Source organism: Lepidothrix coronata, unplaced genomic scaffold, assembly GCF_001604755.1.
Source record: "Lepidothrix coronata isolate B3197 unplaced genomic scaffold, Lepidothrix_coronata-1.0 Scaffold40, whole genome shotgun sequence".
NCBI lineage: Eukaryota > Metazoa > Chordata > Aves > Passeriformes > Pipridae > Lepidothrix > Lepidothrix coronata.
This window is the reverse complement of record NW_016690220.1, coordinates 2239618-2261367: the sequence shown is the minus strand read 5'-3', so window position 1 is coordinate 2261367 and position 21750 is coordinate 2239618. Positions and strand designations below refer to the sequence as shown.

At 37.4% G+C, this 21750-nt stretch overlaps 2 protein-coding genes across 6 annotated transcripts in view; one reads left to right on the top strand and one right to left on the bottom strand.

Moving 5' to 3' along the window:
- PDCD6 (programmed cell death 6) overlaps positions 1-6797 on the top strand; it is an 11389-nt gene extending 4592 nt beyond the window's left edge. For 2 of the 3 annotated variants that reach the window (XM_017813235.1, XM_017813237.1), the window contains exons 3-6: positions 2892-2936; positions 3922-4080; positions 4758-4867; positions 6256-6797. In XM_017813235.1, the coding sequence (XP_017668724.1) occupies positions 2892-2936; positions 3922-4080; positions 4758-4867; positions 6256-6354 (413 nt within the window). In that variant the 3' untranslated portion in view covers positions 6355-6797. The remainder of the gene's footprint in view (positions 1-2891; positions 2937-3921; positions 4081-4757; positions 4868-6255) is intronic. The other variant, XM_017813236.1, reaches the window with a different exon arrangement.
- Positions 6798-9490: 2693 nt separating this feature from the next.
- LOC108496484 overlaps positions 9491-21750 on the bottom strand; it is a 30548-nt gene continuing 18288 nt past the window's right edge. For 2 of the 3 annotated variants that reach the window (XM_017813232.1, XM_017813234.1), the window contains 10 exons: positions 21042-21178; positions 20372-20491; positions 19824-19854; positions 16568-16589; positions 15997-16021; positions 15108-15146; positions 13801-13905; positions 12740-12845; positions 11409-12326; positions 9491-10504 (listed from right to left, as the gene is read on the bottom strand). In XM_017813232.1, the coding sequence (XP_017668721.1) occupies positions 10449-10504; positions 11409-12326; positions 12740-12845; positions 13801-13905; positions 15108-15146; positions 15997-16021; positions 16568-16589; positions 19824-19854; positions 20372-20491; positions 21042-21178 (1559 nt within the window). In that variant the 3' untranslated portion in view covers positions 9491-10448. The remainder of the gene's footprint in view (positions 10505-11408; positions 12327-12739; positions 12846-13800; positions 13906-15107; positions 15147-15996; positions 16022-16567; positions 16590-19823; positions 19855-20371; positions 20492-21041; positions 21179-21750) is intronic. The other variant, XM_017813233.1, reaches the window with a different exon arrangement.

The window sequence follows — 21750 nt, the reverse complement described above, 5'->3', positions numbered from 1 at the left end:
TTGCAGAATACACCATCTAAGGAGTCTTTCTGCTGCGCCTTTTGCAATCGGATATGTCTGTCACGTATTGGCCTCATAAGCCACCAGCGTGCCTGCAGCAAATGTGGATAGAGCCTTCCCAAATCTTCGTTCGTGAAGCCTCACCATGATGACTCATCACTACTGAACCTTTGCTTTTTAACCAGGATCAGTATATAACCTGGACAAAGATTATCTGTTTACAACCAGTCTGTTTACTGCACATAAAACCTTTTCATACAGTACGGTGCAGGAATTGAAGATAGTAATTCTTTTTTTTTTTCTTCCCCAAATCAGGCATATTTAAGGTTTTTTCCTAATAGAGTAGAAAGGTGCACTCTAGATCTAGTACTAAAACGTTCTAGTAGTCTGTCAGTTCCCTGTATTAATGCTAAAGAGTAACTAGGGTACGGTCAAATAACTCATGGAAACAAAATTAAAAATCAACTTTTTTTTCCAGTAGCCTATTTTTACTTTCCTCTCATGACTCAGTGTGGGTAGGGTTGTACTTTGTGGGTTTGTTTCCACTTAGGAATCTGAAAAATGGCATATTGAGGTTGTTTATGCACCTTTGAGTTTGTATCAAGTTCTTCTCCCAAGGTTTAATTCCTTTATCCTTCCTGTGCTTTGTAACTTGACAGCGATTTAAACTGATTTGAGCTGCAGTGCACACAGGCTGAAAGGCCCCTTGTTGTCAGTAATTGCCTGACTTAAAATAAATTTGGATGGCTATATTTAGTAAAATTGCACTCTAGTAACTGAACTGGATTTACTAGAATATTCATTTAATAATGTGTCTGAAAAATTAAAAGCAATGTATTGTGCCTGCCAGACCCGATCCATAACTAAAATACTATTTTGAATAAAAGCTAAGTTAAATTGATTAAGTCACCGTTTTCACTTAAATTACAGTGCTGCTTAGAACTGTGGGAACCTGGCTTTACCTGCCATTTTAAACTTCATATAGTTTAAATATCTTCTCATCTGATTAAATTTAAAGGGTAATAGGCAGTGATGATTATCTGAACTCTTTTCTTTCCTTATTTGCAGTGCAGATTAGCAGTTGCAATGCTTTGCAGTTATGAAAAATGCCTGCCAAGTGTTAGACAAAATATTTATCGAGCTGTAGCTTCCTTCATTCCAAGAGATTCTAGATCTTGTACACCAAAGTCACTAAAAATTCACTATATTCTTTTCAAAACATATCCTCTAGTGGATGGTTGTGCATAGCTGTCCTGCAATCTTAACATGGGCTAAAAGAATGTTATGTGTTTATTTCTAAAACATTTAAAAAAGTCTGCATAGTGCTCATTAAAATTTGAAGCTCAGTGTGGTTTTGACATTTTGACATTTTCAACATGTCAAGTTTAAGCAAATAACAGTATGCTTATGTGGGAGGGAGTGATCATCACATTGTATAGCTGTTTCCACAATAAAATCCTATGCTTCCTTCTTGTTTTCTTCTGTGCTGCTGTGTGAATTAATAGTAGAGTCAGGAAAGGAGGCAGGAACAGTCTTTCACTGTTGGAATAGGCTGAAATCAGTACAGTTCTTCAGCTCTGGAGTTGCTTAGATTTCACTCTGTGGCATCTGTATGAGTCTCTTGAATATTTCAACGTGAAATAAGTTAACTTATTTCACTTTTTTTCACTGTATTTTCACTTTTTCCTCTTATTCTGTTCAGAGTTAAGTGCTGGCACCCTATTAATAATTCCATTATTTTTTATTTTTGTCAGGAGACATACAACTCTAAGGTATTGATGTTCTCTGTCTAAAATACTGCTTAAGCATTTTCAGAGCCATCTTTTCTCTTTCTCTGCTTATGTTTCTCTTTATGTGCAAATAGTCATACGTCCTGCCTACAGCACAGGGTTCTCCCCCATTGCTGCACCTATAGACTTACACCACTGCAGCTTGAGCCAGCAAAGCTTAGTACCAGTGCAGCCCCTCCTCTTAGGTACCTGTGGTCAGCTACTGCATCACTGCCAACACCTCTGCAGCGCCTCTCCTCTCACTGATTCCTTTACTCCTTGTCTCACTGATCCTTTGTAGTCCCTGCACATAACTGCAATTAATTTAATATCTGCTGCTTCATCCTCCCTGTTCCCTCACAGGCTCTAGAGAAATGGTGGTGAAATTCTAGATGAGGCACAATATTTCTCTTAACTTAAAGCTTAATGCTTCTTAGCACTCAGGAATGCTCTCAACCAAGTGGAAGCTATTCCACAGCAACTAGCCTCTAAATACTCAAAGTACAAAGCTCCTCTTCAAATGATTACTGCTCAGGCAGCAACATTTCTTGTTCTGAAAATACTAATTTAAAACATTTAAACTAATGTCTAATTGATCTAGCAGTGGAGGTGGGATAATTCTAAATTGCACTGTGTGGTTATGCCATTTTAGAAAGCTCTTCTTTTTATTTCTGTCAGAAACTAAGTGCCCTGGAGCAGTCCTGTAAAACAGGAAATGAGCAGATGGGTTTTCACTGAGGAACAGATATGAGACCTTGATTGAGTTGTAACTTAAAACTCTTTTGCTCCCATAGTAAAAAATGAGCTACTTCAGTTTTGATCTTGCCTTCCTGATAGCCTGGGATGAAAAAATCCTTCTCAGATCTTCCAGCATTTGTTAGGTTTTTGTGTTGCAGACTGAAAAATGTTGGTTTCTGTGTAGTACTCGTAAAGCATTGGTCTGAAGTCATCTCTGAATGGTCAAGAACATAATTACTTCAAAGCAGCCTTATTTTGAATACACCAGCTCCATGTCATTAGCTCTGAATTCACTTCTTGTAACTGAATTTTTTGTTTGGTTTGTTGCATTTTTTTAAAATGTTGCTTTAGTATTGAGGAACTAAGTAATTCTTTCTGTTTCAGGCACGTGGACTCCATTTAATCCAGCAACAGTCAGGTCAATTCTTGGTGAGTGTAGTTGTGTGATGTGGAATACTGAAGATACTGTTTTGTGATCATTCAGATGATTGAAAATGGTATCAATTGCTGCACTGTTTTTTTTTTCCTCAGAGTGTCCAGCAGTAGTAAGTTGAGTTCAAATATTTTCCCTTCTGATGAATACAGGGATGCCCTTTTTGTGCACACATGTGCACTTGTCGAAGTAGCCTGAGAAGATTTACTGACAAACTGAATAGATAGTGAATGTAATTTATGCATGGGGAAATTGTCATATTAAATATTCTAAAAAGATATCATAGCTTGTCTTTGTAAGTAGTTTTTCCTGTCTTGCATTTTAATCCTATGTTTCACTCCAGAAGTACCAAACACCAGCTTTAAAATGTTTGAATTCTCTTAGGTGTCCTAAAATAATTGCCAGTACTGTGGAAGATGATGGTTGTAGAATAGAAGGATAAAAATTCAAGCACAGTAACTCTTTTCTATCACACAGTTCATAAATTCAAGGACTAAATTTTTTGCTTTGTTTTCAATAAGTATTCACCTCTGAATTTCATTGCTGTGTGACATGCTTTTTGTATAAAGATGACAGTATCAGTAAGTCAAATGCAGATGAATATTCCAGCACTAGACTTAAGACTTTTTAATGTGTCCTTAGAAAAGAACAACCCACCCCTCTGCCCATTTTAATTGATCACTGGATGATCAATCAAGCCCTCAATATTTTCAAACTGAAAATGAAAACCCAGGAAAAATAAACTTTCTGCAATTCATTCTGATCATCTTTCATCTTCCTTTATCTTTCTCCTTCAGTGGATGACTACTTGCTTTTTCTTGGCAGAACTTTCCAAAATATCACTTGTATTTTAGCAATTTCTTTTCTGTCTTCAGTGCTCTCCACAAAGTGCTTTTGCTGTTTTCTTAAAATACTGGCAAAATCCTTGCTGAGGAGTAGTATGACTAAGGTTTTATATGGGTTTCTTATTTTTTATTTCAGGGATGTTTGACAGAGAAAACAAAGGTGGTGTGAACTTCAATGAATTCACAGGAGTCTGGAAGTACATCACAGACTGGCAGAACGTCTTTCGAACGTATGACAGAGACAATTCTGGAATGATTGACAAAAATGAACTAAAGCAGGCACTAACAGGTTTTGGTAATTCATTTGTAATTACAGTTTTTATGATTGGGTTGTGCCATCAAATGAGCTTCTTATTGTTAGGGCTTTACTGCTCTGACAAATGTGACTAAAAATGAGGCAGGTGAAGGGCAGCTACCTTTTTAGGTGTAAGGTTCCTTTTAATGATGTCCATGCCACAAGCACATTTTCTTTTTTAAAGCTGTTTCCTTTAATTAAAAAAAAAAGAAAACATCCCACACATGTACTGACACATCCAGTTCCAGCCTCCTCTCTCTGCTCTGAGAGCGTTACCAGCACTTCAGGCAAATGTCTGAACTTCCAAGGTACTTGATACAGCTTGCCACTTTTTAAAACAAAGCCAGCTGTCTATGCTACAAGAGCATTCTGGTCGCAAAAGAACTTCCATTCCACTGACTTCACTTGTAAAGACTTGAGCTGCAGCCCTAAACCGTTCCCTCAACCAACTAGTCACCTTAATCAGTAATTATATTTAGTGTGACTCTGGGTATAATTATTATTAAGAATGGTTTTTATTGCATGCCTTTTTATAACAGATATTTAGGAAAAAAAAAATCCGTTTTAACTCCTCACTGTTTTCTCATTTAGTGACACACGCCTGTTGAACAGCCTTGTTCTTTCTGTAGAAGGACTGTGGTATTTGTAACCTTTTAAAGCATTTCTCTTTTTCCAAGGTTACCGACTGTCTGATCAATTCTACGATATCCTTATTCGGAAATTTGACAGACAAGGAAGAGGACAAGTTGCTTTTGATGACTTTATTCAGTGCTGTGTTGTTTTACAGGTAAGAAATGAGATGGGCTTTAATGCCAGTTAAAAAAAATTTTCTTAAGCTTTTATGGTTCTCACTTTAACAGTGGATCTAGAATAAACAAATGGTTTATTTATAATAAACCATTTGAACTAAGTATACGAGAGGAGCTAGAAACATCTTCATATATTGGTCTTCATTACTTATCCATTTGCATCACAAGTAAATTTGATAAAATTGGGAGGGGCAAAAAAATGTAAAATAGTCTCCATGTTTTAAAAGGAAAACACGTAACACTATCTCCATTAGTTTAATACACACACTTCTTCTGGAGCTTGAGTGTCAAAAGTGGAGTGTTCTTGTCCCATGGTGCCCATAATTCTCATAATCTGATTTACAACTTTTTTGTGTATCTCTGTGTTTAAGGCTCTGATTAAAGGAGTTTGACCTAGTAGCTGAATTACTCAGTCTTTCATCACAGCAGTACCTTCAGGGACAACGGTAGTAAAAGACATTTCAAACAAACAAACAAAACCCAACAAAAACCTTTGAGAGAGAGTACTGTAGGTTTGCAGGTGTATTTCTTTGTTTAGAAATCAGTCACTGGGGGATTCCTCACCTCATTGCTTAAGGTTTCTCAAAGTTTACTGACTTTTCTGAAAGGTATGTAAGATTTGTGGAAAAGTTGGGAAACTGTAGGAGTTTTAGTAGAATAGGAAAAAGTCTGCTGCTCTTCCTGCTGGCCATCACTGCAAGAATATCTTAAGATATTTTTTGATATGCAAACGTGAAGGGAAGGCAGTACCCTGTAAAAGTAGTGTCCCTGTTATTTGCACTCAGGTGTCTTGTGTCTTGTTCTTCTCCTTTTAGCTTTATGTATGTAACTGTAAGTCTGCTGAAACATCAGTTGCCTTGATACTCAAGGCAATTATAATTAGTTATAAACTTGAACTCTAGTAAAAAGGGCTTTGAAATGGAGTTTCATTCAGCTGATATTACTGAAACCATGCTGGTAGTTATTCTGGTCCACTGTATGTACTGCCTGGCATCTCTGGGGTTATACAGAGACAGCTCAGATACCAGTGACACACAAAGCATATTTGCCTAGAAGGTGAGAAATGCACAAGGGTTTTAGATTCTATTTCCAGATGACTCTCAAATGTACCATTGTTTTTCCCCCCACTTTAAAGCCAGTTATAAAAAGCTGTCTGGTCTATAAAGAAGTGCCTAAAGATAGACTTAGGTGTTGTATCATTACTGGCAAAGAGCTGTCTTTATACACACAAGACTGTAAAATGGCTACAGAAGGGATGAACAGAAAGGGTTTCACAGAGCTGTAGAAGCCAGGTGGCAGGGGGAATACATGGCAGCCTGAACCTTCCCGACAAACAAGAACGTGTATTTTTTTCCCTCCTCCTCAGAGGCTGACCGATGTGTTCCGACGATACGACACTGATCAAGATGGCTGGATCCAGGTGTCCTATGAGCAGTATCTTTCCATGGTCTTCAGCATTGTATGACACTGATAACTAGGAATTGCACACTGGCATGACACAGACTGGAGTTGCCAAATCATCCTGTACTGAATATGATTATCGATGTATTATAATGGATGTAACTTCGCGTTCTTAAATTTTGTATGTTGGTCATCACCTTCAGAATCTGTACTTGAGTTGGTTTTTATTTTGTATTATTGTACGATATGACCATCTCTGCTTACTGTAGTACAGAAAGCACAGAATCTAGATTTAACTGGTGCGATGTCAAACTTAACTATTTCACATATCCTGCATGGGAAAAATGACTCTTTAGAAATGCCAAATTAAAATAATGCTTGTTAGTTTATAAAAGAGTTGGAAGTCAGAAGTTGCACAACATGTTTTGCATGTGCCTTACTTTTATAAGAGTTTAATGTATTAATTTTTAATACAGAATTTAAAATTAAGTAAAAATATTAAATCAACTTTTGTAGTCTGCTTCACTCTTGTACAGCTTTAAGGGGGTGGTGGCATTATTTCTGTGTTTCAGAGATGTCTCCCACTTGGATGGCTTGTTTTTCTTGTCTTTTATTTTCTAGCTGCCTCCTTTTTTCAGGGTATCCTTGGGCGAGCTTCAAATACAACTTCTTCACACCTGTGTCCATTACTGCATCTTCCTTGATAAGTTCCACACAAAAATGAACTCTGACTACTATGAATGTGTTCCCTCTGCTTAGTCATCTTGTTTAACATCAGTACTCTTCCATTTTATGGTGAAGCACTTATTTGAAGTGGCCTTGAATTGACAGTCAAACACACTCATAGGGTTACCCTACATCTCACCATTTACAGCTGATGAGAAAGCCAGTGGAAAAACTGAAGCAAAACATTTAATGACTGTGTCATACACCATCTCCTGCAGTAACTCTGCAAGCAACTTGGAGGAAGCAAAGAGAAGTTAACAAAAAAAAGTCAAGGTTACAATGTTATTTCCAGGTGACCCTGAGATTAGCTCAGTTGGTTAAAGCATCTTTGGCCCTTGTGGGTCCCTTCCAACTCAGAATATTCTGTGACTCTGTGTCTTAGCCAAGATAGAGTGTCTAGTGTCAGGGTGAAGACAGCAAAGTGGCAACTGTGCAGTTGTCAAACGTCTGTCGTGCAGAGAAGCTGCTACTAGTTGTCAGGTGATAATCAATCAGACCCTTAGTGACAGTTCAGCAACGCTCTGAACACTCTTCTGGTGTGAAATATCTGGGACCAAGACCAATGGTCTCCATAGCATAAGCCCACCAAAATAAGGAATTCTCCCAAAGCACTTAGGGCATTGTCACCCAAAGGCCGATGGTTTTTTGGGTGAAGAGAGGGAGCAAGAATAATGGCCAATGTCAGAAACCACCTCACCCAACAGCCTTGAATGAACTGTGAAAGTTACTTTAAGAAGATAAAAGAGAAAGACTTCCAACAGTTACTGCTTGAAACTTCTCTCCCCAGAAGGCTGAGATGATCACAAGATATGTTCTCTTCCAAAAAACATTAACAGAAAAGCCTCAATGTTTTGGGCTCAAAAGAACTTGCCCATTCCTTTCCCACTAAGGAATCTGTCCCTTTGGATCATACACTCACATGAAATACAATAATTCTGGGAAATGTTTTGAGGAGCATTAATAGGTCTAAGGTACAAAACTAAAAAAGCTGGAATCTGACAGACTTCCCAAGTTGTCTTGTCTGAAGGATGTGTCTGAGTCCAGCTGGCCTTGGTCTGCTTCACTGTCTTGCATGCAGAACAGCTGGCTCCAGCACTTTGTGAAGGAGCATCACTGCTGCAAAGAATCACCCAGGTGGCTCTGGATTGAAATAACTCTGGTCCCAGTGGATAACACACATCTGAAGGTATGAATTCAGGTACATCACAGACCAAGAAAATGGCTGAAAAGGAGACCGTTTACCCCCCAGTGCATGTTCTAGTCTGGATTTTTATCAATGGCTTTCTAAGGAAGTGGGAAATTGATGCAAAGGGTGCAGGTGCAGCCTCAAAATGCTTGCCTCCATGCCAAAGCCTGTGATGTAGCTAGCTGGTTTAGTGCTGGCAGGTGGCAAGCACCCAATGCTGCTCTGCATGCTGTCAGTGCCTACTTTGTGAAGGTTTCTTGAAGAAGAACTAGAGCCTGGAGAAACAGGAATAGGCAGAGGAATCATTCTATTCCAGTTCTATACTACATGGGAGCAAGATAAGTAAGGCAAAGGGGTTTCTTGGGAGTATGGAGTAGTCAGTAATTTACAGCTCAGGAAACCTTTAGTAAATCAATGCTCTCAACTTAGTCACTACTCCAATTCCGTTTCAAAGTGGAAGAACTGTTTCCCAAATGCAGGATTCTGCAGGGCCAGTAACTGCTGCTCAGAATGAAAAATACGAAGGGAATGTGTAGGTGGAAAGAACATCTAATTTGGGCAGAGATCACCTGGCTGCTGTGTGCCAGTGGGGTGTACAGTAAAGGCCATAAAAGCCCAAAGGGTGTGAGAAATGGGGAAGAAAGAGCTTTCTACAACAAGCTCAGATGAAAAGGTCTTGAATTGAGAGTTGCAATAGTAATATTTTCTAGCAACATTTTTTCTAGAGTTTCAGAATTTTAGTTGCACTACACTTTCTGTGGTAGTAACATTTGTGTAAATAATTTCTGATAATATTTAAATGTAGATAATAACTGATCAGTCCCACGGAGTTTTAAATCAAAACTCTGGCAGACACCTGTGGTAGAAAATCATACTTTTCCCCTTTAAGCAAGAAGGTTGACTATGGAATTCAGTGGATAAAAAAAGTGTATGGCACAACTACTAAGTGTATGCCATTATAAACCACTCAAACACACCAGTAAGTATGAGAGGAAGTAAAGAAAATAGTGAACAGGAATGCAAAAGGAAAGCACATCTTTTCAGATGCAGAAGCAAAATAATTACAGAAGGACAATTTTAGGGAATTGAGTTTACATGCTCAATAATAAATTGCTTTGAGTTTTTGTTAAAATTTACATGACAAGATCTAAAATGTATTTTGTCAGCTCATGAAGACTAATCCTGCTTCAGCACAAGTATTTAATGCACAGACACAGTTTAGGTATGGGTGAGAAGAAAAATGAAAGTCCACAACACAGCAGTGAGAAGGAAAATGGACACTGGGGAGTAAACTGTCTCAGTTTACTTTTTTATTTCAGCTCCATGTAAGGTGGTTTTAATTACATAAAGCAGACATCTAAAGCCAAGAATTCATCAGCATGTGGCCCAGAAGTGTGGGGAAAAGAAAAAAAAAAACACAGACCACTGACAAACATCATGAACTGGTAAGTATTCCTCAGTTAGTATGACATTTTGATTATTTATTCTTTCCTGTTATTTTATCTGCTTGCCTTATAGATTTTACTATTTCTTAATAAGCTTTTGCCAATAGAAAGAATCAAGAATTTTTATTTTAGGATGGGTCAATCCATCAAATGAGTTTTTAAGTCAATTTATAACAATTTCATTCAGAACAATATAATAAAATCTGCATATATTTCACACCTTTTTACTATGCAAAAATGAAAGTAATATGCCATATAGATTATATTTTCCTCATATAGCATCACATTAAGACAGAGAATTCCTTTGCTGTGACATTCAGAAATGTAGTGTATCAATTTCTAAAAATATGCTAATTATAAAGTCTCAAATTAATAGAATTGGCCTTACATTTGTGGGAAGAAAAGTAAACCTGTATTTTTTAATATTCTTCCCACGTAGGTAACATGAAACTTCTTTTTTCTTTTTTTCTGAATTGGGAAGGGTGTTAAAAGGTTTAAAAGGTCTTTTTGCTGATGGAATAACTTTAACATATTTTCAAAAAATAAAAAAAGATTTTTTTCTATAATATACTAAGATGTAACAAGTACATTACAAAAAGCCTAAACAAAATAGTATGTTGATCCGTTATGTGCAAGTTTGTGTTCCAGCTACCTTTTACAAGTTAAAAAATTAAACCCTACCTCCCTTTACCCTTCCAAAACCAGTTAAACGCAGAATTAAATGCAGTCTCTTTCCTGAAAGACAAGAGGTGGAGACTCTTGAATCTCTTCATCTGTTTCCATTTCAGCTGTTGTTGCTTCTTAATCTTTTCCTCTAGTTTCTACTAGCACATTGACTAATGTCTGAATATTTAGTCCTAGAAAGGGGAGATAGACATTTAAAGTTACTTCTATTTCGTCATATTTTACATAACACAGCATAGAAAATGTTAAAATGAAAGTTTTCGTATTAACTAGCTTCTTAGTTAATTAACTAATTCTAGTAACAGAAGCATAGTTTGCATTTATCCAAATGACAGGTATACAGTAGTATATGCCCATGGCCCTTTAAACCCCTCTCATAATCTATTTTTAAGGAGAATCTTTTATTTTGAATACTATATCACTATTCTGAACATTAAGGACTATTTCTACAATAATTAGAAAAAAATAAATTGTCATATAATGAACCAGCTCTTTGATAACATTTATGTTATCCCAGTGGGTTTGATCCATTTGGATTATTTATTATAATGCCATCCAGGTTTGGTTCTGCATGCATTACAATGTTTGTCTTTATGCCGATACATTCCCTAGAATAGATTACATCTTCCTCATACAGCACCACAGTAAGATAGAGAATACATTTGCTGTGACATTCTCCTTTCTTTGTCTAAACAGAAATGCAGTGTATCAATTTCTAAAAATATGCTAACAGTGTAAGTGCATTGCAACGTAACATTGCGGCCCTAACAGTACAAACTCATGATATAAAATGCTAGTTAGGAAGATGACCTAGGACAAACCTTTCAATTCAGAAAATTTTTATTCTATCAAAATTTCCTCCCACTGACTGCTCTATTTAGTTGCCAAGAGGCACAGTGTCCTCAGAGAGGCAATACCACCTTTCTTCAGCTGATACAGACGCTGAGCAAAAAGAACTCGACTCCCCTGAACAGCATGTCCTGTCTCTGCAACACACACAACACACAATCTCCTGCCTATGTTAAAGCAACTACGTTGATGTAACTCATTTTATATGCAAACTAATCACAATCTTACTTTGAAGTACTGGATAATATGGAGCCAACTGTTTGAGCCTCCTGGTCATTGTAGGTATATCCTTTCCTTGTAGTCTGTTCACAGTGTTGGAAGCAAGACCAACATCATCTTCGTCGAACATCTTATCTGAGCTTCTGAACTGCTGGTAATCTCTGTATGAACCACTGCCAGAAAATGAGTCCTGATGTGAAGACCAGTCACTCTGGTAGCCTGCTTTCTGATGCCTGAATCCTTGACAACTAGATTCCTGGTTCCAGCTAGACTCCTGGTTCCAGCTAGAGCTCTGGTTCCACCTAGAGTCCTCATTCCACTCATTCCACCTGGTGTCCTGGTGCCACCTGGAGCCACCTCTTCCTGAAACAGCAGAATTTGCAGAAGATGTACAAGTATTCACAGACTCATCATGCTTGTAAGAGGAATAGCTTTGCAATGGATCATTTGTGGAGTATCTTCCAGATGAAGGATACGAGGCTGTAGAATTGGGATAGGATAATCCTTGATCACTTACAGTCCACGCTTTTGTACACACTTGTTGATTCCTCCATTTTGTGTTTTCCCTGCCATATGAGAGTCTGTTATCGTGGAGTTTACTTCCTTGCACGTCTCTGGACATATATTCTGCTGAGTACTCCCTCACTGGGCTTGTCACATAGGAAGAGGCCCCACCAGCTGAATTACTGCCAGATGCAGATTGGCTGAACTGTCCCAGCCACTCACTGACACCACTGGCAGGACTTCCAGTGTGAAGAGCAAGAGAGTCCCTGAGTGCAGACATCATTGCAAAGTCATTAGACATCAGATGACAGGAAGATGATCCATCATCTGCTTGGTAACTGTATGAGTGAGCAGGAGCAAAAGAAGCTTCTGCAGAGCGCTCTTCATACTGAGACAAAAAACCTTGATTCCAGTTAGAACTTCCTGAATAAATAAAGGACACTAAAAGTTAGCAAAACATTAAAATATCAACTGCAAACACAAGATTTTATAAAGTGATTCTATGAAGTGTCCTTCTGTTCTTTTCCCATTTCCTGCCTTTATGTCTTACCTGAGTCTGGCATCTTTTCACCCAAAAATTCTAATGTTAAATAGGTTACTGCTTGGATTTCCTATAACCTTTACTGCTGTAACACTACTCAGTGAAACAGAAATGTTCTTAGACAGTCGAGGCTGAAGTCATTAAGGCTTCAGAAAGCGATATCCTGAAGTGACTCAGGGCACAGACACAAAGTGCGCTAGCTAAGCAGCACTATGGCTGGCCATTAAAGTAAATCTTTTCACAATCTGTGCAGTCTCAAGAGTATACTTAAACAAGGAAAAAATATCTAAATTACCTTTGTATTTTCCATATGGCTTATAGTGTTTTGGGATGCTTTTCCTTCCTGGAAATTCATCTTGAGATATTGACATCAGTGGCCTCAGACTATTAGTGTAATTAACCTAGGTAAAGCAAAAGGTCAGAATGTCTGTTTTTAAACTCAAAACTCAAATATTCTAAAAAAAAAAAAATAAATAGTAAGCTCCTCAAAGAAAGTTAGTAGAGTACAATTTTAGGTGAAAGCAAAATCCACATGAAGGATGCATTGTTCTGTTGTTCACAATGACCACATTATACCTCAATTTTCAAAAGTATTATTTGGAACAGGTACCCATCTGGAGAACGGAATGAGGTGTCTGGGGAAGCCAATGCCTCCTGTTTCAAATTTCTTTATTGCCTCATCTCTCATCATCACCTGGCTAAAATATAAAACTGGTACATATGCACATCCTGTCTTTAGCTGGGAAATGCAAAATGGAAGGCTCAGCTGAGAGATTAAGCATAGCAACAATGTGCTATGGTGGTGGCATTTGCACAGAGACAGTTACTGTAGCTCAGCTGACATGGAATATATTATTGAGAATACAGTCTGAAACATCCTCCATTAAAAACACATGCTGAATTTTGTGAACCAGTAGCTACTAGAGGTGATGAATCATTTTTTCACAGATTCTGGTCCTTCTTCAGACCCATTTTTTCTACAGGTATTCAATTTTTATGCCAAGAAGCTATGGAGGTTTGTAAGGGCCAACAGAAAGTCAAGAACATCTTGCCTACCTTAGTCTTAATAGATTAATGCTCCCAACTGAGAGCAGAGCTACAGGTCATGAGACAGACTTACCCACATGCCAGCAAAAGGAAAAAGTGGCACATTTAGGTGGCACTTAAAGCCTGATTAATCTTAGGAGACAAGCAATCAAGCAAGGGACCAACTAAAGAAGAAGGATGACAAGTATATTTAACTGGGATTTTTGACCATGCCTGAACTGTTACAGTTTGTAACAGCACAGTCTGGCAGGGTGTTAACTCCTTCCCTCCCAATGGCAAAAAAACTCCGGTCAAGATTAAGTTACTTACTGCTGCTTTCTTTTCACAAAAGGCCTTCAAAGCCTCTGTGAGTTCCTGTGTAATGCGAACAACAAGTGTTGCTTCTGAGTCTGAGGTGATGTGAAAAGTTTCCTGCTGAAAAACATGGTTAGAATTGGTCATTAGGATGCCAAAGGGTCATGTACACAGAGATCAAAGTTAAACTTTGATTTTTTATAACAAAAATTATACTATTAGTTGATTTATAAGACACATAATAAATGTATACACACACATATCAAAATATAAAATTGTGAACATAATTATGGCCTGATAACAGGTAAAACATAAACCCGGATTTCTCTGCCACTCCCTTACTGTCAATCATGAACATTTTGTTGCAGATGGAGAAGGGCACAAGTCCTAAATTTATGTTTTCTGTGTAGAAAATTGAATAAAAAGTATGCCTTAGGCTAATTTGTAAGTATATAAAGTTATAAGTGATTACAGTAAGTTAAAAGAATATAGGCAGTCTGCCACAAGGAATAGCCATGATTCCTGTAGATAAAAGTCAATTAACTGTCTATAAAGTATTTTTGGTATTTTACTGATTATCCCTTAGACTTGCTTTTTCACTCTCTTTCCAAAGTCACAAGTAGCCACAGCTTAAAAAAAATGAAGCATGCATCTCAAAACATTCTACTTCTGATTTCCATGTATAAACACAATTCAAACTCAAATGAAATCTTCCAATTACCGTAGGTACAGGACATGACTTTCACAGAGTAAAACAGTGAATACAAATGGTCAGATATTTTCACAACATGAACCCAGAAGACAAACCAAGGCTTACTATACCACTGCCAACAGCAACTGAACAGATAAAACTTCCCCCACTTGCTCCAACACCAGCAGCTGTGCTCTCATATCCCTCAGTTTCATTTTTCTGTCTAGTTCTGCAGCAGCAGCACAAGCCACAGCATCCCAGGCAGCAACACCAGACCAGTTCCTCTTGTTCAGCATTATCACCAACCCCATTAAATACAGGCAGCCAATAGCACTTGAGCAACATCAGTGCTGCAAACTGACACTGCTTGTCAGGGTGACTCCTCAGCAAAGGGAAGAGTCATCCAGAGAACAGGTCAAGAGCCCACATTTAATCCACCAAGTTGTTTTGAGTTGACATTATGCTATGACTGCACCAGGTTTTCAAAGAGCAGAGTCTATTAAAAAAGAATTTAGAAACTGGTGTTATGGTCAAATGAGTTTGATCGGGAATCAGAGGCTCCTTCACAATATTCATTGCATCATATTGGTGAAACTGTACAACTCTTATCACAATTATTTTACATACATACCAAGAACTCTAGAGCTTTTTGTTTCCGAACAGGATCATTCTGTGGAATTGTAGAATAGGGGAGAAAAATTAAAAGACTCAATACTATAATATTTGTTGCATCATCTTGTACAAAACAAGACATTTTGATCTTTTATCCAGCAACAAGTGAACACAAAGAAAAGACAGTAATTTTAGGTCACAGCCATAAACATATAACCTTAGAGTTTCACTATCAGTTAGGTAGCAGCTACTACAAATACAACTGCATTACTTTCAATACCAGGAAGAAGAACACATTTCATATCTAAGCCATATTCATATCTTTCCCAGGCTTTCCTCACTCAGGACCAAAATCATGTTTAAAAAAGTCAAGTGCTCAGCTGTATTTAGCACAGTACCTGACCAGCCTGAGGCCTGCACAACCAACTTCTGCCACTGTGATAAAAATGAGGCAGTTCTCGGTGTTTGTGCCCAGTGCTGGTTAGGGCAGATATTTGAGAGAACATTTTGAGTTTCACCTTTGAGTTAGAAAAAATGATTGTAAACCTTTAGACATATCTTAAAATTTAAACCAAACCTTCAGAATAGAGTACCTTTGACCTGAAGAGGGGCAAAACAGAGAAGGGGAGACTGCAGCTCAGGTTGAGAGACCTGGCCTGCAGACACTGGATCTGAGACTCTCAGTGACTCTGAACAGGATTTATGAGAGCTAAGGTGAATGTACAATATTCACTTCCCCTCTGCTACGATGAACACAAAACCCTGGTCATTAGGTCAATTGCTTCTGCAATAATATTAATAAAAGAGTAAATGAAGTCAAAGAGTAAACATTTTTCAGAAAAATTAAAAGCAAGCATAAGGAAACTGCTACAACATAAGATACTTGCAGAGTTACTACCTCTACATACCTCATGCTTATAATCATCTTCCCACCTTAAAAGAAAGAAATTACAATATTAAGATGCATTCTAAAACTACAAAAAAGTTAGTTTTACTCACAGCATCTAGAACCAAAATATTTCAGTTTCCAAATTTATATCACTTACCAATACAGAATATCTAAGAAATAACAGTATTTTAAATATGCCATAAAGGTCCTTATTCTGAATGACTCTCAAAGAGATCCAGTAGTACTCATGAACTTCTTTACAGATCAGCTAAAGGAGATGACTAAAGTAATGGTGGGGGTTTTTTGTCTTCTTATATGAACAGAAGTGCCTTTTATACAATTTACTCAGCCTATGGCATCCCAAATAGACTGGAAACAGCCTGAAATTTCAATTGCAATTTCTTTGTGAGTGCAATATTTCAAAAGCCATAGCTACTATTTCCGCACAGACAAAAAGGAACAATCTACAAAAGAGGAATAAGTACAGTGGAAAGACAATATAAAATATTTTCCCCATATGTGGTGATGTTTGTTATAGAAAAGTAGATGAAAAATCTCTTTTGATTCCCCTGTGGGGATAGTATTCTCACCTTGCTTTCTTCTTTGATGGGGCTAGAAAATGAAAAAGTATTATTAGCAACATCACAGGGTTTCCACCATACTACTGCAACAGATGCATTACACACAGAGAACAGTTACTGGCCCTGACGTGACTGCAGTTTATTTAAAGAGCAGGATTCAGCAGCCTAAAACTAGACACATATTGCCATTTTAGGAATTACCAGGCATCCTTGATGAAAAGTCTACGGGAGGCTTGTGCCCCTGGTTTGCAGGGTACCCTACAAAACCTGTTCACGTTCAGGCAGCTGAGTCCCACACAAGAAGTCTGTATGGATTGAACTGAGGTGGGCATGCCTACTCCACACAAACAGTGAAAAGGTTTGGCAATGTTTTTTTCTGTGTATATACCAGTGAACCTGAAAGCTGCATATACATACAGTCTCCAACAAGAAGTTATGGGGATTAAGTGTCTAATCATCTCATCTCTATCAGTGTATAACATGAGGAGGGAGGGAAAGCTTAGTAAAACAAGACAGTCTAAGACAGTAACTATGCTTCAGAGAATCAGCTACTGCGCAGTACATAACTTATCACTTCTTAAGTATTTATCAGCACAGGTGTTCCAGGATAAGCAACAGGACAAGTAACAATTCTCAGGACAAGTGACATCTTTGCTCCTATAATATGAGGCTGAAAGACTTATGTTACCATTTTAACCACTTTATGTTAACATGGTAAACACATGCTGATGAGTTGCAACATGAAGTTGCACTGTCCCAAAGTTTTCTAAATGCCAGGAAAGAAAAGGACTGCCACCATTTCAAAGAAAATATCCAATAAATTAAGAATCATGGCAATGTAGGATGGTAGGGATCTCTCACAAAATCATAAAAAAGTTTAGGTTGGAAGGGACCTCTGGAGGTCACCTAGTCCAGTCTGAGAGGTAAAAGTACCACAGAGGTGGTAAGAAGAGAAACCAATTAACTGTAAGATGAAGACACTGACAATTAGATTAATTTTCTTTGAATTATTCAATTTGTGCTGTCTTTCCAGTAAGCCTCCAAAATCTGCCCTGTTTGAAAAGAAGATGAGTGGAGACAAGGAGTACTACTCAGTTGTTGGAAACTTCACTCTACTCCAGCTAATGACTGAAGTTCTGCTCACTCTGACAAGGACTAGCCTCAAGATCAGATCTGAATGGTTAGGCTTGACTCCAGTTGAGTTTTACAAGTCTTCAAGAATGGTGGTTTTTCACCTATTTGGTCAGGCACTTTCAGTGTGTAGTAACTTCCAGTACCATTGTCTAGTCCAACCTTCTACTTGAAGCAGGACTACTGCCAACATAAGATTCTAGTTTTGTATCACCAAGTCTTGAAAACCTGCAAGGATGAAGAGTTCACTACCTACGGATAACCTGTACTACCCTCCCTGAACTCAGTTTTTCCCAAGTTCAGCCTCTCAAGCTGCCATCTCTGGTCATCTCATTACATTGTCTGCTATTACCAACAACTTTGTCATCTTTGTAGCTAGTCTACAAGCAGTTATCGTGCCTTACCCTTCTCTTTCCCGTTCTAAACAAGCACAGCTCCCTCTAGCCCTCACCCTAGGCACATGCTCTTGACCCCTGAAAAACTCCATAATCCTCTCCAATTTCTCCAGCTTCCCCTTGAACTAGAAGGAACAAAACTGGACACATTATTCCAAGTTTGGTCTTACCAGCACCAAATAACTGGGGATAAGATTGTTCTCCAGTATTCTGCCTGTGCTCAACCTGTAGTATCACAATATGAGATTTGCCTTGTACGAAATGAAAGCATTCTCTTGGCTCATATACAGCTTGGAATCCATCATAACCCTCAAGTCTTTTTTAGCAAGACTGATCAGTCTATCACTTCCCATCCTGTATTGACTCACAGTTATCACTTCCCCACTGAAGATACAGACAGGCTTCTCCAGATACCTGCTATAATTTCAATCTGAAAAGCCTAGAGCAAAATAGCCAAGTCAATCTCTGGACTTATTTCCAGTTTGCTGCTGTATTCCACAGCAGCATTAAGAATAGATTTTAGACAGGAAAAAAAAATGATGCAGGCAGAATTCAGAGACTAAATCAGACCAGAACTTGATATGTTCTACTACCAAACTGTGCTTATACACAGTGTCACAAGGCTTCAAGCTCAACTTCACACTTTGAGTTATTGGCTACAGGAATTACCTTCATAAGTCAGTATTTTTAATCCAAAGCCCAAGACAAAATACATATAACCTCTCCTCTTTAGAGAATAAAGAAATGCTGTAATTTTTCCTTTAAGAAAAGCAACAAATCAATCACTTCAAGGTCTCTCATACATACATAGTTTGTATATCTTAGTTTTGCATATGATCTGTGCAGCAGACAAAATTTGGTGTTAATGTCCGTTTTGCTTCTTGCAAACTAGTACATGTCACCAAAAGGCCTGTCTTAATTATATGCTCAAACTCGCTCTTGCTGAGATTTGCCAATATGATCTAGTCTAAAGACATACAGCTGCTAAACCAGTAAGCATGACTTTCTTCTAAATAACCAGAGTATTTTTATTTTGGAATTCATTTGATGTTGACCTTACCACCTAACTAGAGCAGACCTTAATACTGAATGACACAATGCTTTTGCAGCTAACTTCACTCTAGTCCATTTCTCTAGTTCTTCATATCCTGTAGGTCTGGGTGGGATCACCCTTTTTGATGTTCCAGATTGATATTTGAGCATGTCTTCTACTTCTACAGAAGTCTACTGACTTGACTGATGTCAATTTACCCTGAGCTGAGAATTACTGAGCTAGATTACTGTGTCACATTCCTTTTTCTTCACAAGAGACACAAACAGAGCTCAAAAAGATTCTCTGCCACCTTGTTTAGACCAACACCTCAGACCAACATTAAAAAGTACAATCCACAGAAGCCACTAATGATCAATCCGAAATTGATTCACACTGAAAAATTCTGTTGATCTATGCAACCTTCACCCATTTCAATCAAACCTACCTTCCTTCTAGTATTAGTACTAGGGTCAAAAGGTAGCAAGGAAGTATTTCTTCAGGTTGGCTAAGGAACGTTGTAAGTCTGGCAATTTCCTTCTTTCCTCATTTCAAATTCACAAAACCCAGAAAATCTCTGAAAACATTTAGTGCTATTACAAGTTGAATGTTTTAAATCAGTCAAACCCTTGAGTTCAACTACTAAGTCAAACTAGGCCAGATATCACTTACATCAATTCTATTATATTCAAGAAATTCATAGACTTACGTGAGGTACTTGGTCTTATGTAGCCTTCAATCTAGAAATAGAAAAAGTTTCATATTAGACTTTCTGATTAAAATTCCAAACAAGTATCTTCTGCAACTGCCTTTAGGAACAGAACAAGTACTTTTATTTATGCCAGCATAGTGTAGACCATAACTTCACAGATACTGAATCGTGTAAATATGAATGAAACTTGAGAGAAAATTTGCTTACGTTTGAGACAATCTAAGTTGCAAAAATTAAAAATTATTGAAGTCAAGCAGTGAAATTTTTGAACCATGGAATTCAGACTGGACACTTTCAATTTAAAAAATCTAAAACCTTCAAAATAAACAACTTTTGTTTTCAGATGAATTTCAGTATTACTGTTCTTTTCCCCAGACTTTTTAGGGCAACTTTAAGTAAAGCCTTAGTTCAACTGAATACTACACTTCCTCGAAACACAAAGAAATTTAACAAGCTTTGTCTGCAGTACTTTTAAAATTTACTACAAACATAAACACATTGATAAAAGACATATTAACAAATACTTTACATTTACTTCCAATTACCTCATACATTTTTAACCCTTCAGTCTTCTCTAGCTCTCCTGCTATCCGTTTGAGAAATGAGACTTTGCATTCTTTTACATCTGTTGTCCTTCTCTTCATTTTGTCTGGAAATTCTTTAGACTGTTGAAAAAAACGGCTTGAAAAGGTCAATATCAAAATTCATCACAATATTAAAAAACTGACACACTTCACCTTTTGGACAAGTTTCCAAAAGGCTGGTAAACATTGATTTGAGCATTATGAGCTAGTTTTTTCTCTGTAACACAACTAATTAAATTTTAGAGTTGCTTAAGTAGGCTTCAAAACAAATAATGGATACCATGCAAAGCTTCCTACCAAAAGGAAACATCCTCTATACCAAATCTAACAATGTTAAGGACATGTTGAGGAATAAGAAAAAAACCACAATGTTCTAGGGACCTGATCCTGAAAACAATCCAAACACTCAGGAACAGACTTTTGAGCTGATACAGACAGGCACCTCTGGATTGAACTGCCTCAACAGCTCACAGCATTAGAGCTTTTCATATTAATCTGACCCATGAAGAGTCAACTGTATAACTATTAGCAATTTATCACATGGGAGTTTAAACTAATTATTTAGAGGAAAAAAAAGGGGGGGGGAGTATCATAAAGAAATTTTTATCAAAATGCATCAAAAATAACTCACAATGTATGCTCTCCTGTGTTTATATCCACTAAGATGTTCTATCATGGGAGCCATCTCTGTATTAAGCTCACACAGCTTGCACTCATAACGCGGCTCTTTTCTTCCTTCAAATCTGATTTCAACCACATGTTCTAAACCTGTAGAAGCAGGAGTTATAAGTATCTATATTTTACTATATTCTACTATAAACAAATGTATTCTCTTCAGTGTTGCTCATTAAAAGCCAAAATGAACATATAATAATATTCCATTTTCAGAATTTAGATACTCCCTCAAGATCACATTAGTTAAATTTATCTCTTTCCAATGTCTTATCGAGAAAGGAAATACACCATCTGTGGCAGATTTGCAAGCCTACCAAAAGAAAATACTTCATGCACCTTTCTTCCTGCTTGGGATTTTTTTTTCAAGAAAATAAAACAGAGAATGAGAATAGAAATGCCACACAAATGTCTAGATTTAAAAACTGCATTTAAACTACTTAGTCGAGCATAATTTGGACAGTGTCTGAGTAGCACAATGCAGACGTAGGAAAGACATTAATCACTTAAAAAAATTGAGTCCTTCAAAATTTAAAAATCTAAAACCTTTTTTTAAAGTCTTAAAAGTGTAGGGTTTTTTTAATCTAAACACTTTCACATTTTACAAGAATGAAAATGGGAGTTTTCTTCATTTTCCTATAAATTACTGAGACTATCCCTTAGAAGTA